This window comes from Filicampus tigris, chromosome 20 (genome assembly GCF_054856515.1).
Source record: "Filicampus tigris isolate MCC_2025a chromosome 20, RoL_Ftig_1.0, whole genome shotgun sequence".
Taxonomy (NCBI): domain Eukaryota; kingdom Metazoa; phylum Chordata; class Actinopteri; order Syngnathiformes; family Syngnathidae; genus Filicampus; species Filicampus tigris.
In genome coordinates this window covers 14,044,658-14,057,815 of record NC_141236.1, presented here as the reverse complement: position 1 = coordinate 14,057,815, position 13,158 = coordinate 14,044,658, and the positions used below count along the sequence as shown (strand labels likewise).

The following is a 13,158-nucleotide window of genomic DNA, read 5'->3' as shown; positions in this document are numbered from 1 at the left end:
GACAGGTATTCATTTCATGGATCTGATATTTTTGTGACCTTATATTAACTCAACTGCACTGACTAATTGAAAATGCACGTTTCATTCCAGTGAATGCAGAGCGCTCTCGTAAATTACAAGCCCTCAAGGGAAAATAATACTGCAGTATCTGAAGGCAGCACTTAATTTTTTGACCTCATGTCGGGTCAAAAATATTAGAAACAGCTCTCAGTATGATGCAGTGCTCCATAACCGTACTGTGCTTTTATTTGTTGTTGCGTTTTGCGTACCTAATGAAGTGTCCTGCGTATGGTTGTACCGTATAAAGAAACGTTTTGTGCGAGGAAAAAAAAAAAAAGTTTCCTAACACTTGCGGCCGGGTCATGTGACACCTTAAACGGGAGGAGAAAGAGGAGGAGGAAAAGGAACAACTCATTTCTGCTTTGTGGACCAGCCCGGTCCGTGACAGCCCACTTTTCTTTTCCCCCTCTCGTGCGCGAGGAAGAACTCATGACACACTCACACGCAAATCCGCGCACACACGCCCACTTCAATAAAAGTTGAGTCGAAGTGCGGTGCTGTAGTTGGTGCAGGCGAGCATGGCCGGCGGTTCGGTGTCGGAGTGTAAGGAGTACTTGTTCAAGGTGCTGGTGATCGGCGAGCTGGGCGTGGGCAAGACGAGCATCATCAAGCGGTATGTGCACCAGCTCTTTTCCCAACACTACCGAGCCACCATCGGCGTCGACTTCGCCCTCAAGGTCCTCAATTGGGACAGCAAGACGCTCGTCCGACTGCAACTCTGGGACATCGCAGGTAACACACACACACACACACGCACGCCCACACACGCACACGCACACCCGCACGCGCGCACACACGGACGTGAGCCACTAAAGGAAAACAAAAACAAAGAGTCATGTTTTGTTTTCTAAAAATCCAAACACTTTGCCCCTCTATGTTCATGGCAGCTCATAATTGTCAGTGGAATGTAGGTCACGTTGTTATTATTATCCACTCAACCACAAGAGCCGGCCCACCTTCATGGGGCCCGAAGCACATTTTTGATTCATTTGATTACTCTGTTTCATCCAAAAATATTGATTTTCGGTCATTCCCGCATCTTGTGATCATAACAGAAACCACCAATACTGTATTTTAAAAAAATGCAACTCGCAACAGTTTTACATATTAAAAAAAAATAAAAAATAAAAAAACGGAACGACAAATGGAAAATAAAATCTAATAAACTACATCCTACTAATCAGAGATGCAAAATGATTAAATGTATTAATGTTTGCAGATTGCTAGTGGTGTATTTTGCTTGTCAAATTTGGCTGTAACTACTTTTGCTCTGACCGACAATGCTGACATCATCTGGGGACCACCTTGCTGGCCTTGTGAGGATGAATTTGAGCTCCTCCCCCACATCACTTTAACATACTTCCTTGATGCAGATTTTTGTACTACTTTTCTATTCAGACAGGGCGGCATCCCGGGGCCAGAAATAGCACCCAAAAATGCAAATTGGTGAATTTATGAATAGTGAACCTCAAGTATGATGGGTATTACTATGTAATAAGTACGTTGGCCAGCACTTGTGATTATGAAGGCCCACAAACACTACTGGAAGCAGTGTTTGACAACTTTTTTGAAGCAAGGCACATACCCGAGATTAGAAATTCTCACGGATCACCATCAAACAAAAACGTTTCAAGAAAAAATGGCTAGCCATGATGTCTGCTAGTCAGAAAGCGAGCTGCATTGTTTTTGTTGACAGACTTCTTTCCCCTTACCTAACATGTTCTGTGTGGGTATTACTTATCGTACCCCCGACCTCAAAACTGTGAGGCAAAAATGCAAATCTGAAAAAATGTTGCTCTTTTCACCATTGTGTCTTTCGTGAAAACATATACGGTACAACTAAATTACAAATTACACATCACTTTTTTGTAAATTGTATTTGTATAAATGTGTATTGGGAATTCATTTTAATTACCAGACGGATCACTTGACCAATCATAATGATGCTGTTTTTTTTGTTGCTGTATTTCGGAAGATTAGCACACATTTTGCCATCCTATTGAACATTTTCTTGTCATTTCCGTTTGCCGATTGACTAGAGAAATCATCTGATTCTAATGTTTCATAGTCAAGCATGTGAGCCCCCACTTGTGTTGCCAAATATGGTCTTCCTTTTCAGGAGTTGCTTCATGTTGCTAGGCCTTGCTTAATTCAACTAGCTAATCAATCCATTTGACACACTTGACGTGATTATGAGTCATGTGTTTCTGTTTATGACCCGCTAAATACCTTACCAAATACTTTTAAATGCACCGTGATATTGATTTTGTCAGCTAATTCTGCGAGTTGTTCAATCAACCTTTGCCTTGCAGTCAATTGTTTTAATTAGCACATTGTTGCTTTCCATTCGCACTGTAACCCAACACCATGGCAACTAATGTGCCAACATTTCTCCAGCGCCGGGTTAAACATAAGGTATGACATAAGTCGCATGTGCTGGGTGAAAAAAAGCAGACTATACTGCTGAGTTAGGATTGTTGTGGACCATGCTAAATTCATGCGCCCACTCAAACGCTGTAATCCTGAATTGCAGTCAGGACATCTGTAGTGTCATCCCATGATGGAGTACAAAGGGAGGTTGTATTTATCATTTTGACGCTCTGTGACGTCTTCGAAGTCATCCATGTCTTGAATGAATTTAGTGGGACAGACCATGATAAAGCCCAACTGATCTCTAGGAATGCGTCACAGGGGGGTGGCGAGCGTAAAGTGTTGTTTTGACGGTTAGCTTGCAAGATCGCACAAAAAATTGCTACAAGACTTGGGCTACATACATCAGTGAAGAAACCATTTGATTTTGATGAAAATGCGACAATTCTGGAATGTTAATGGTTCATACTGCATGAACCAGGAAGTAGCCCGCAAACTAGCAAATGTGCGCGACCTTATGACCATTATGGTATTGCATGTCTTATGTTATCCCTTTTTGAGCCAAGAAGTAGATTGCTAACTAAATAAACAGACAAGCACATATATATATATATATTTTTAATTCATCCAAAAACTCATCAGCATCCAAATTGTACAGTCCAATCCTTAAACGTTGTGTCTCAGGATGTAGCCTGCTAACAAACAGACAAGCACAAATTGTGGTTCAACCTTAGCAGAAGGTAACCATTCAAAAACTGCCTTTGTCTTGTAAGTTTGCCTTCTTCTTAAATTGCTTGTGTTGCTTTTGTCGCCCCGTTCCTTTTCTTGATGACGGACTTGCTTCGGGCAGAGTGAAGCTAAAATAAGTAAGAAGATGGTGTAAAAGAGTATAACGCGTAGGTTTACTCAGCAAATCATTAAGTCCAGCTATTTAAGGAGAGGAGATATTAACATCCACGTTCATCCTCAGTGTTAATGCTCATCACGCGTTGGAAGGAATGATAGTAATCAGCCTGAAGCCTGGAAAATCAAGCCCTCTGTCACCCTCAATTGATACTCTTGCTTGGATAGAATTGCTGTTTGCTCGGTCAAAGGAGACAAAACTGTGCGTCAATTCAAAGAAATGCCTCATACTTTGTCTCCATCATAAAGTACATGGAAATGTTTATGTTCATGTTCTCCGTTTCATGCTATTGTGACAAAGGGTGTTTATAGCACACATCGTAAAAGTGTTGTTAGCACGGATGCTACTGCTCACCCAGCTCTGAGCAATTATCATAGAAATTAGTGCGAAAACTTCTGCAAACAAGGAAATTAGCATGTACACTAGCTCTAAAATAACAGCTCAGATATTGGCGCTAAGAAAACTATGAACAGTAATATTAACTTTGGCTAACGCAACTGTGAACTACAACATTAAGCGTGGACAGGACACTACCTCTATTGCAACACTGAATACTAACAAATGAATGGATACTAACATAACGCTAAACCCTACTGAAATTAAGGACGTTAGCAATAATTTGACTCTGAATAATAATGTAGCATGAACATTAGTGCTAACATGGCTCTGGACAATATTGTTAGCTTTGGTGTTGGAGTTGCAAACGCGAAACAATCCAACGATCCAGTGTTGCCATGGAAATGACAGAAGACAAGCATCAATTATTTAGAAGCTGTGTTATTTTCGGAGCAAATCATTACTTATTGTAGCTTCAAATCCAGTCCCTAGTTGTCAGTTTGCCCTTCATCTGGTCTCAAACGCGACATGTACACTGAGTGTTATCACTGGAATTCACATTACGTGACGTCAGGTCAGCTGAAGGTAAAGCGTGGAACAGGAGCACGTTTGTGGCTAGCGCGCCGTTGCTCAAGGCTCTGCTAATCTGCAGTAAGATCACATCGTGGTCATGTGCCCACAACTACCTCCATGACTGCAACCTTTATTATCTGACTATTGCATTATATAGATGGTCACAGCTTCATTTGTTTTCTCAATACAATCATCTGCAAGCCATTCATATAAGTTGATGTTGTTTGAAATGGTATTTACCTCTTTTGGAAACATAGTTTTAAACTATTGATTTTTTGGCGGGGGGTGTCAGTTAGTAGCATTTATTTTTTTATTTTATTTTTTTTACGGCAGGGCTAGGTCCCAGAAAGCACAAAGCCACCTCTGCATCATCAACTGGCTTCTTTTCGCATCTGTAGAAAGATGCTGCATATGGAGTACTACCAGTCTGTGGTGGCAAGCGCCCTCATTAGTGCAGTTGTGCGATGGGGAGGCAGCGTCAAGAAAAGCCTCTCGAGTGGATGAAATGAGGAGGAAGGCGGGCACTGTCGTGGGAACAGAGTTGGACAGTCTGACATCCTTGACAGAAAGGAGGACGCTGCACAAGCTCCTGTCCATCATGGGCAATCCGTAGCATCCGCTGCACAGCACCATGTCCAGGCAGAGGGGCAGCTTCAGTGACAGGCTGCTGCCGCCGCCCTCCGCCATGGAGCTTTTTAATGCCACCTGAGGACGGAAACCGCCAGTTATATCATATCACATTCCCTCAACTCTGTCCTGTACCGTCAGCACAACAGATCATGCAGATTATTCCAAAGGAATTGTGACTTTTATGTCATTATTTAAAAAGCAAGACACAAGGAAAAAAGACTGGTTCGGATGTTTAATAATGATCTAGCGAATAGCAATATACAGTATCACTGTATTATCTGCTATCGGCAATGGCACTTTCTTTTACAAATCAGATTTCAAAATTGTCCTCCGAAGGATTAAGAATTAAGTTAGTAGGCAAGTCCTAACTGAAGGTTCGGGTACCAAATGCACCACCCATGACTGGACTATTGTATGAAGTGATCCAAGATATGTACCAGTACTACTACTACTGCCGCTGCTGCTGCTGTTGCTATACTGCCGCGTCTGGCGTGGACAGTTTCCATGGCAACATGCACACCCACTCAATGGCAACTATGGATAATGATGACATCGTCTCGCTTTCTCCCACGCACAAAAAATAACAGCGTTCCCCGTTAGTATTAATGATGTTGGCAACTTGACCAGCTGTATATGTGTCATTTGTCGTTTAATGTAGTGTGTGCGCTCGTGCGTGCGCGCGCGTGTGTGTGCACTGCTTACATGCTCACACTGTCTTTAGTCCATTCCTGTGCTAATTGGGTTAGTGGCATATGACATTCGTTAGCGCTTTTAGCTGATCTAACTTTAGTTATTCAGTAGAACAATGCCCCAGCTGTTTAAAAATTAGAATGGCACTTGGCGGAACGCAGTCCTCCGCCACGGTTCGACTGCTAACAAAGTTTTTTTTTTTTTTTTTTTTAAATTTGTATGTCAGAATGGCGGCCAACAGGCTACTTCCGGATTCACTAACTAACGAACAAACTGACTGACTGAACAACTTATTGACTAACTACATAACTAACTAACTCAATAATCATGCTTCATGTACTTTGTTGTGATGAAACATTTGTGACTTGCGCTGTGTCAATACCTCACGTAAGCCATTATCCCGTACTACCCGGCTAGCACTCATGCTTATACGCCACCTTGTCGATATAATCGCTCGATGCGAGTTTTCTAAGACGTCGCCTGGAGGAGGACGCTCCGACCGGCTGACGGCCTCGCTCTGATATTGATCTAGCGCTAACGACTGAGCGTGTCACAAAATCAAAGCGGGCAACCGTTGAGGTTACTCGCATTTAGTTACTGCTGCTTTTATAATGCTTCCTTCAACAAAATATATGGATTTGGTGCATTCACTGATAAAGCAAGCATTTGGGTTGGAAACCATCAATAACTATACAAATAACACAACATAACACCCATGCAACTGTGCTACACAAATCATCTGGAGCAGTTGAGAATCAATTAAATGTATTAATGTGTGCGGACAGCGAGTGATGTGTTTGTCCACTTGAAGTTGACTGTAAAAGGTTTGGCTCTGACAAACCCTGCGAGGATGAATTTGAAATGTGATTGGTCAAAGAAGCAGACCCACTGCTAATATCGGCAGGCTTACTGGAAAAAAAATTCCAGGCACAATAGCATTATGTGATCAGTAAAAATGTGTAAATGTTTATACGAGTACCGTACAATGCTTTGGACGTTAATACGCTGCTAGTGCTATCACAACATGCAAAGTGCCCTGGGTGGTCCACTGATATGTTAACTAAAGTAAGTGATTGAGCTAAAGAAATGACCGTGTCTGTAGCATCTGTATAATGGTATACATTTTTATTTTAAGGCCCAGTTATTATTTGATAGTGTTGCTTCAGTCGAAATTGGAGTCTTGGCCGTTCTGTCCATTTGCTGTACGAGATCTGGAAATGGAATCTCTCAGCTCTTTACGACACTGTGTCGTGTCTCTTGCGCATTCACCTGGGGTTCCATGAGCTAAAATGGGCCTGCTAATTATGAGCAATTAGCATCAGGCCTTTCGGACCCACAGTGGATTCACTCCCAAACACCCTGCTCTGCGTCACACCACTTTATCCACTCGCCGACATGGCTGCTAAGTACCTGCACCCAAGTGGAAGTTGATACGTTAGTCACCAGGGATGTCGCAAACTCGGCAATCTCGTGATATTGCGATATTAAAATTGCCACGATATATCGTCGTCGTCTTGTCACAATATTAATAGCAGCAACTCTGGTTGAAAGCCCAAGTTGTTTTCCACATGTGCAGTTCCAGCGCCCTCTGGTGGTTAGTTTATTAGTGCAGTTTAATTTGATGCCATTTATGTCTAAGAGCTAATCGTCAATAGGCACGCATGACTGCGTGGCCAAGACTATTTCTTTGTGAATGCTGTTATGTAAAATGAGAATATTGTGCTGTTTTTTTATGAGATTTCTTTTTTTTTTATAATATCGTGAGGTTTTATACAATATCGTGAACTTTTGAACTATTGCCAACCTCCCCACAATATCGTGATAGTTATCATGAGGTTCATATCGTGATATTTGAATTCAGTAATACAGTGGAAAAAATGTGAGAGAAAATGTGAATATTTACTTCGCACGTAGCAGTGTGCACCCCAAATTTTCTGCTTGTCACTACGTGCTTAGAAGTTTTTCGTTCAACATTTTAGCCACGACCCTTTGAGCCACCTCATATGCTTGTGCTAATTCCGCTGTGATGTATCACCTCAGATATTCTCACAGACAGCCTATATGGAGAGAAAAGGCTTATTATGACGGCAGATTACTTCTCTGCACGGATTAGGCCCTGGCGTATGAAAGAAAGTGGGTCATGGTTTTTTGGCTGAGGAAGTGAAATTGCTGAGGGTTTGAAGCCTTATTATTGGAGTTCCTCAACAGCCCTTTGAATTCCAGGTCAGGAGCGGTTCGGGAACATGACGCGGGTGTACTACAAGGAGGCGGTTGGGGCCTTCGTGGTTTTCGACGTGACCAGGGGATCCACGTTCGAGGCCGTGTCCAAGTGGAAGCACGACCTGGACAGCAAGGTGAAGCTGGCAAACGGCAGCCCCATCCCCTCGGTACTGCTGGCCAACAAGTGCGACCAGAAGAAGGAGGGCTACAACAACACCGCGCTCATGGACAACTTCTGCAAGGAGACGGGCTTCCTGGGCTGGTTCGAGACATCTGCCAAGGTGAGACTAATCACGCACAGTGGAACCAAAAAGTCACATTTGAGATTGGACCACTTCCTCTCCTCTACCATCTGCTTTTGATGTTTACATGCTATCGGTGGGAAAGCACCTGAGAGCCTTGACATTAACTTCATCAGACACCTTTGGCAGAAACTAGCAGTGCCGGCCACATTTTTTCACACTATCCATTTCCTACAGATGCCACGATCATGTGTCCCAATAATTTTGCCTCTTTGGTGTATCTTGTCGCGAGGTTGATATTTTTTCTGTCAACCCTATGTGGTTGTTAAAGTGACGAGTGCACTTCCCCTCACGGGGATCACAAGTCGTCCCGTAGGGGAAGCCGAGTCTGCTTCTTCTTTCCGTATGGCGCAATCATGCCTGTTCCGACTCCGCTCTGTCTTTTGTTCAACACATACGTTTTCAAACTACTTCAAGATGTTTAGAGGCTGCTGTGCTATCACATGACAGTGATTGTGAGATGCTGCAGTCCACAGAGCTAACAGGGTTATAGGTCATCTGAGAGATAATTGTGTTGCAGTGTTGTGGTCAAGATGTCACAGGTTACCAAGTTTTTCTGCTGCACTCTTTTTTTTTTTTTTCTCTACATGAAAAAATACTTGGGCTGTTACTGTTTTCCCTCTCACATGTGGACAGAATTTGTTTTGTTGGAAGCCTTTTTTATGCAATTTTTCTCATAACTGCGACACTACAAAAGACATTTTCTCCACTTTTGTTGGGCTTGGTGGTGGTCAGCTCTCTATTGAGTACCTCATTATACTGTGGATGCTCTTCATAGCATTGCGAAACCCACACATATAATGGTGGCCTGAGCGCAGACAGACGACGGCGGTTGTCGTTATGTCTGTATTGCATGCAGGGAGATGTACTGCACCTGTGTGGCAAAGTTACCTGTTATCGAAAAGAGTGGCTTTATCATGTCGGAAACCGTCTATAGTATGTAATATGATATAATATAGTATCCTAATAACTCTCTCTCTCTCTCTCTCTCTCTCATAACACAGAAATGAATATAAAACATATTTAATACTTAATGCTCACCAGATGCTCATTGTCATTTTTTCGTCCAATTTAGCTTGGTCTGATCAGCCAATCAGAGGGCAGAAAAATGCCGATGTCATCACGAGTGAGCTCGTAGGCTGTTGGAGGATGAATTTGACTGAATACACAGTTCCGCTAATAATATTATTTAAGTTCAATTGGCCAGCACTACTGATTCTACAGGCCCGGGGCGGATTAGGTTGACATAGCAACACATAGAGGCTGAAACCTGATTGCGCCCAAAAAATCCCAAATTTTCAAACACATACTGGAAATAGAGCAGCCAAGAGAAATGCAACAAAACAAAGACAATACTGCTGGGTATATACTCCTACAATTTCAATGAACAAATAGAAAACAAAATTGAGGCATTATGCAATTTAACAACAAATTACACAACGATAATAAAAGCCACAGTTTAATCAAGTCGCTTTTCAAATTCTTTCATATCTAATGTCTTATTACTTGTTTCAGTCTACCGCCACTTCCTCCTCTTGTGTACACACCCACACACACACACACAAGCTGCCTTAACTCGGCATCTTGTGTGTGTGTGTGTGTGGGGGGGGGGGGGTTGAGGAGGCGGGGGGGGGGGGGGGGGGGGCGGGTTGGGTCGTGAGCGTGACGTGCCCGTTCGGTTTTGTGCGTGACACGGCGACCAATCGCTTCCATTGGAATGGCGCTACGTTTGTCCGCTGCTTGTCATGAGGGGAAGTGAACGAGCCACTTCAGTCAGGAGGTTATTCTGCTTCTCCCATGCAAAGAAAAAAAAAAAAGGCAATCATATGACCGGAGTCACATGCCTCGCATTGATCACGACTGTGAGCTTTGAACAGCAGAATGGACTTGAGTCACAAGTTTTTATTCATAAACAATAATTGACTTGTTTTTGTGAGGTATATCTTTATTTTATTTTTTTTTAAAGATACACAGTGCTGTAAAGGGGGCAGGGAAAGGCCATTAATATTCATTACCTCTCCAACCTACAGTATGACAGCTTCTGGCTGCAGTGTGAAGGACAAAAAAAAAAAAAAAAATGTCTGTTTTCACTTTGTCTCTGTTGGCTTCAGGCTGCCTGAGAAAATCATTTGCCAGCTGTTGCCCAAACACAACACTTCATAGAAAGATGTGTGCACTGGACTAACAAAGCAATACTGCTGTCTGGGCCATCAGGGGGCTTCCTTGACACATAATAAATTGTTCACATTTGTCACCGTGATATGGTCATCATTAGTAACCTCGCAGGGCACAATTGCACAGTCTTGCTGTGATTCAGACGGACATCATTAACCCTTTGCACACTGTGGGTAAAAGGATGATGACGACCCACTGAGCCATAGCAAAGGTGCGACGGTCCATGTGTAAAGAGGAATTCTGCAATGCTGGGACGAGGGCCGTTTTGAGATATGAATGACCCAATTTACTCACATCACTTCTTTAAATAGAATAATATTAATGGTATAATATGAATAGTCAGCATTCTTTTGTTTAATGCCACTCCCATTTGAAGTTTACTGTCAAACTAAACATAAAACTGGGAGAATTACACGTTTTGTATTGAAAACGCCTTAAGAATAGCCCACTAAGTTAATGCTAACATATAATGGAAAGCACTATTGACGTGCTAATGATTTGTATCAATTGGTTTTAGAACCCTTACAGCAGTGGTTACCAACCTTTTTGAAAAAGAGAGCTACTTCTTGCGGACTCATTCATCCCAAAGCTACCAGTTTCATACACACTCTGGAAATAACAAATTTGCTGAAATTACCTTGAATTACATGTTAATAATGATTATTTATGTTAATTTAAGGAAACGGTTAATGTCGATATGTAACGCTAGTCTAAACACAGTATTCTGATGAATATCGCCTTTGTAAAATAAGAATCAAGCACAATTAATCCACCTGTTTTTAGCCTGTTTTTATGCAGCACCGCCCCCGGCTACCAACTAATACTGACCAAAGTGCCCTCGGGCTCGCATTACAAACATCACGTGACCAAACCCACGGATCAGATGAGCCGTGATGACAGCCTCCTTGGATGGCAGGGATCCTTCCTTGTCAGATGCAAAACTATATGAAATTTATTTTGCTTGTTTTATCTGAAAAAATTAATCGCTAGGTAGACATGCAAAGCACTAAGCCACCCTGCTGCCCTGTTTACACTTTGCTCTTTCTACAGGACAACATCAACGTGGACGAGGCGGCCAAATTCCTGGTGGAGAACATCTTGGCCAATGACAAGGGCTTGCCGTACGAGGAGAGCAACGGAGACCGCATCAAACTGGACCAGGAGACTGTGGCGGCGGAGAGCAAGCCGGGCTGCTGCTAACACTCAATACGTGCACACACACAGGTCCAAAAACAGGCCCGTGACGCCGCCCCTTTAGGTGCGAGCCATGGCGGGAATGTTTTGGGAAAGCTCCAGGAGGACTGAGGCTCGGTTTCTTTTTTTGTTATTGTTTTTTTGTTTTTGAATAGTAGCTTTCCCTACAGCAACATGTCATCTTGATGGCCTCCAAAATAGCTTCACAGTCTCTATCATCTAACTTCAAACCACTACGCGTTTGTTTAGTTGACTGTTTATTCCACCACTAACAATTAATCCCGGCTCAGAAATACTTGAAGTTGGCTCGTTGGCCCTGGACTTTACCTGACGACAAGGGCTGGGGCTATTTTTTCAATATTATCATGATTAAGTTAGACCACCTGCAGGCCCTTGCTGCCTTTTATTTGTGTTTGTGTGAGGGACATTTCACTTTTGAGTGTTTGCCACAGTGTGCACGGAAGGGCTATAAAGCCTCTTTTTGTTTTTTGTTTTTTTAGAAAAAAATGAATAAATTGCACTCTGGTTGATGTCACTCTGCATTCCATTTAAAAACTGTGCCACATTCAAGCATTAACGGTGTAATTGTGCAGTTTGCACAGCTGCAAAAATGATTCGTACAGCAGTTCTGACATATTTTGCTGCATTTCCTCAAATAAATGTCTCAACGCCCCCTAGTGCTATTGAGGAAATACAGATTTGTTTTCTTACTTCAATAATACACATTGTTTTGAACACTTAAGGACAAACACTCTATTTTAGGAAGCTCAAAGTGGAGATAAGGATATACTGTATCCGATTTGCGATGTGTGATAAAATGCATTGGCGCTCAGCCATTATTTAATGTTTGAAATAAAAAAATATATAAAAATCAACATGATCTCCTGTACATTGTGCTTGAAGAATTGTTAGGTTTACATGTGAAAATATGGTGAGGAGAATAAACATTTTTACTGATGTATATTGACTGCTGGTATTGGTAATGGTTCTCATGCTGTCTAGATTAAATTGTATTTATCTTGTACTTTGTGCCTTGTGTGGATTCGTTGACAATACAACAGCAGTGCTGATCTTTATGCACCCTAACAGTGATTGCAGTTATGAAACTTGTTTAACTAGGAGCAGTTACATTTATTTCCTTTGCTCAGACTTAAAGGTTAAATGTGAAAGAAGTTTTTAATTGAGGGCATTGATTGTATTTAATCATTTCTATTATTGGTATTACAGTATAAATGTTTTTTTGATCACCAAAAAGTGTTTTAATCAACGCATCATATTGGCATATTTAATTACTTCTGCAAGCGTTAGTTTTATGGAACCTTTTGTCCGTAACATCCATCCATCCATTGTCTGAACCGCTTATCCTACGAGAATGCATGTTAAAAAGTTTTTAAAACAAATAAACATAACAATGAGAACAAATGAAAAAAATTGCCAAAATATGTTAAATCATAATAAATATAATTAAATATATAACAAGAATACATAGACAGATGTCATATTCAATGGGATTAAACCATTCAACATTTGGTGGTTTGATTGTAATGTTGTAAAATATCAGTAGTAATGTTGTGTTAATGTATTTATTTGTGCATTGTTTATTGAGGAATGACCTCATCTTAAAACAATGTAATTTTATAATGTATTTATTTAATATTATTTATTTATTTGTTGTTTTTCGTAATGACGAAGAAAAAGCGGCCA

The 13,158-nt window shown here is 41.6% G+C and overlaps 1 protein-coding gene across 1 annotated transcript; it reads left to right on the top strand.

Moving 5' to 3' along the window:
- Positions 1–76: 76 nt before the first annotated feature.
- Positions 77–12,329, top strand: rab32a (RAB32a, member RAS oncogene family). The gene is made up of 3 exons (XM_086018185.1): positions 77–792; positions 7,787–8,064; positions 11,311–12,329. The coding sequence occupies exons 1-3, from the start codon at positions 579–581 to the stop codon at positions 11,458–11,460; spliced, it is 642 nt and encodes a 213-aa protein (XP_085874311.1). The 5' UTR covers positions 77–578; the 3' UTR covers positions 11,461–12,329.
- Positions 12,330–13,158: the final 829 nt, after the last annotated feature.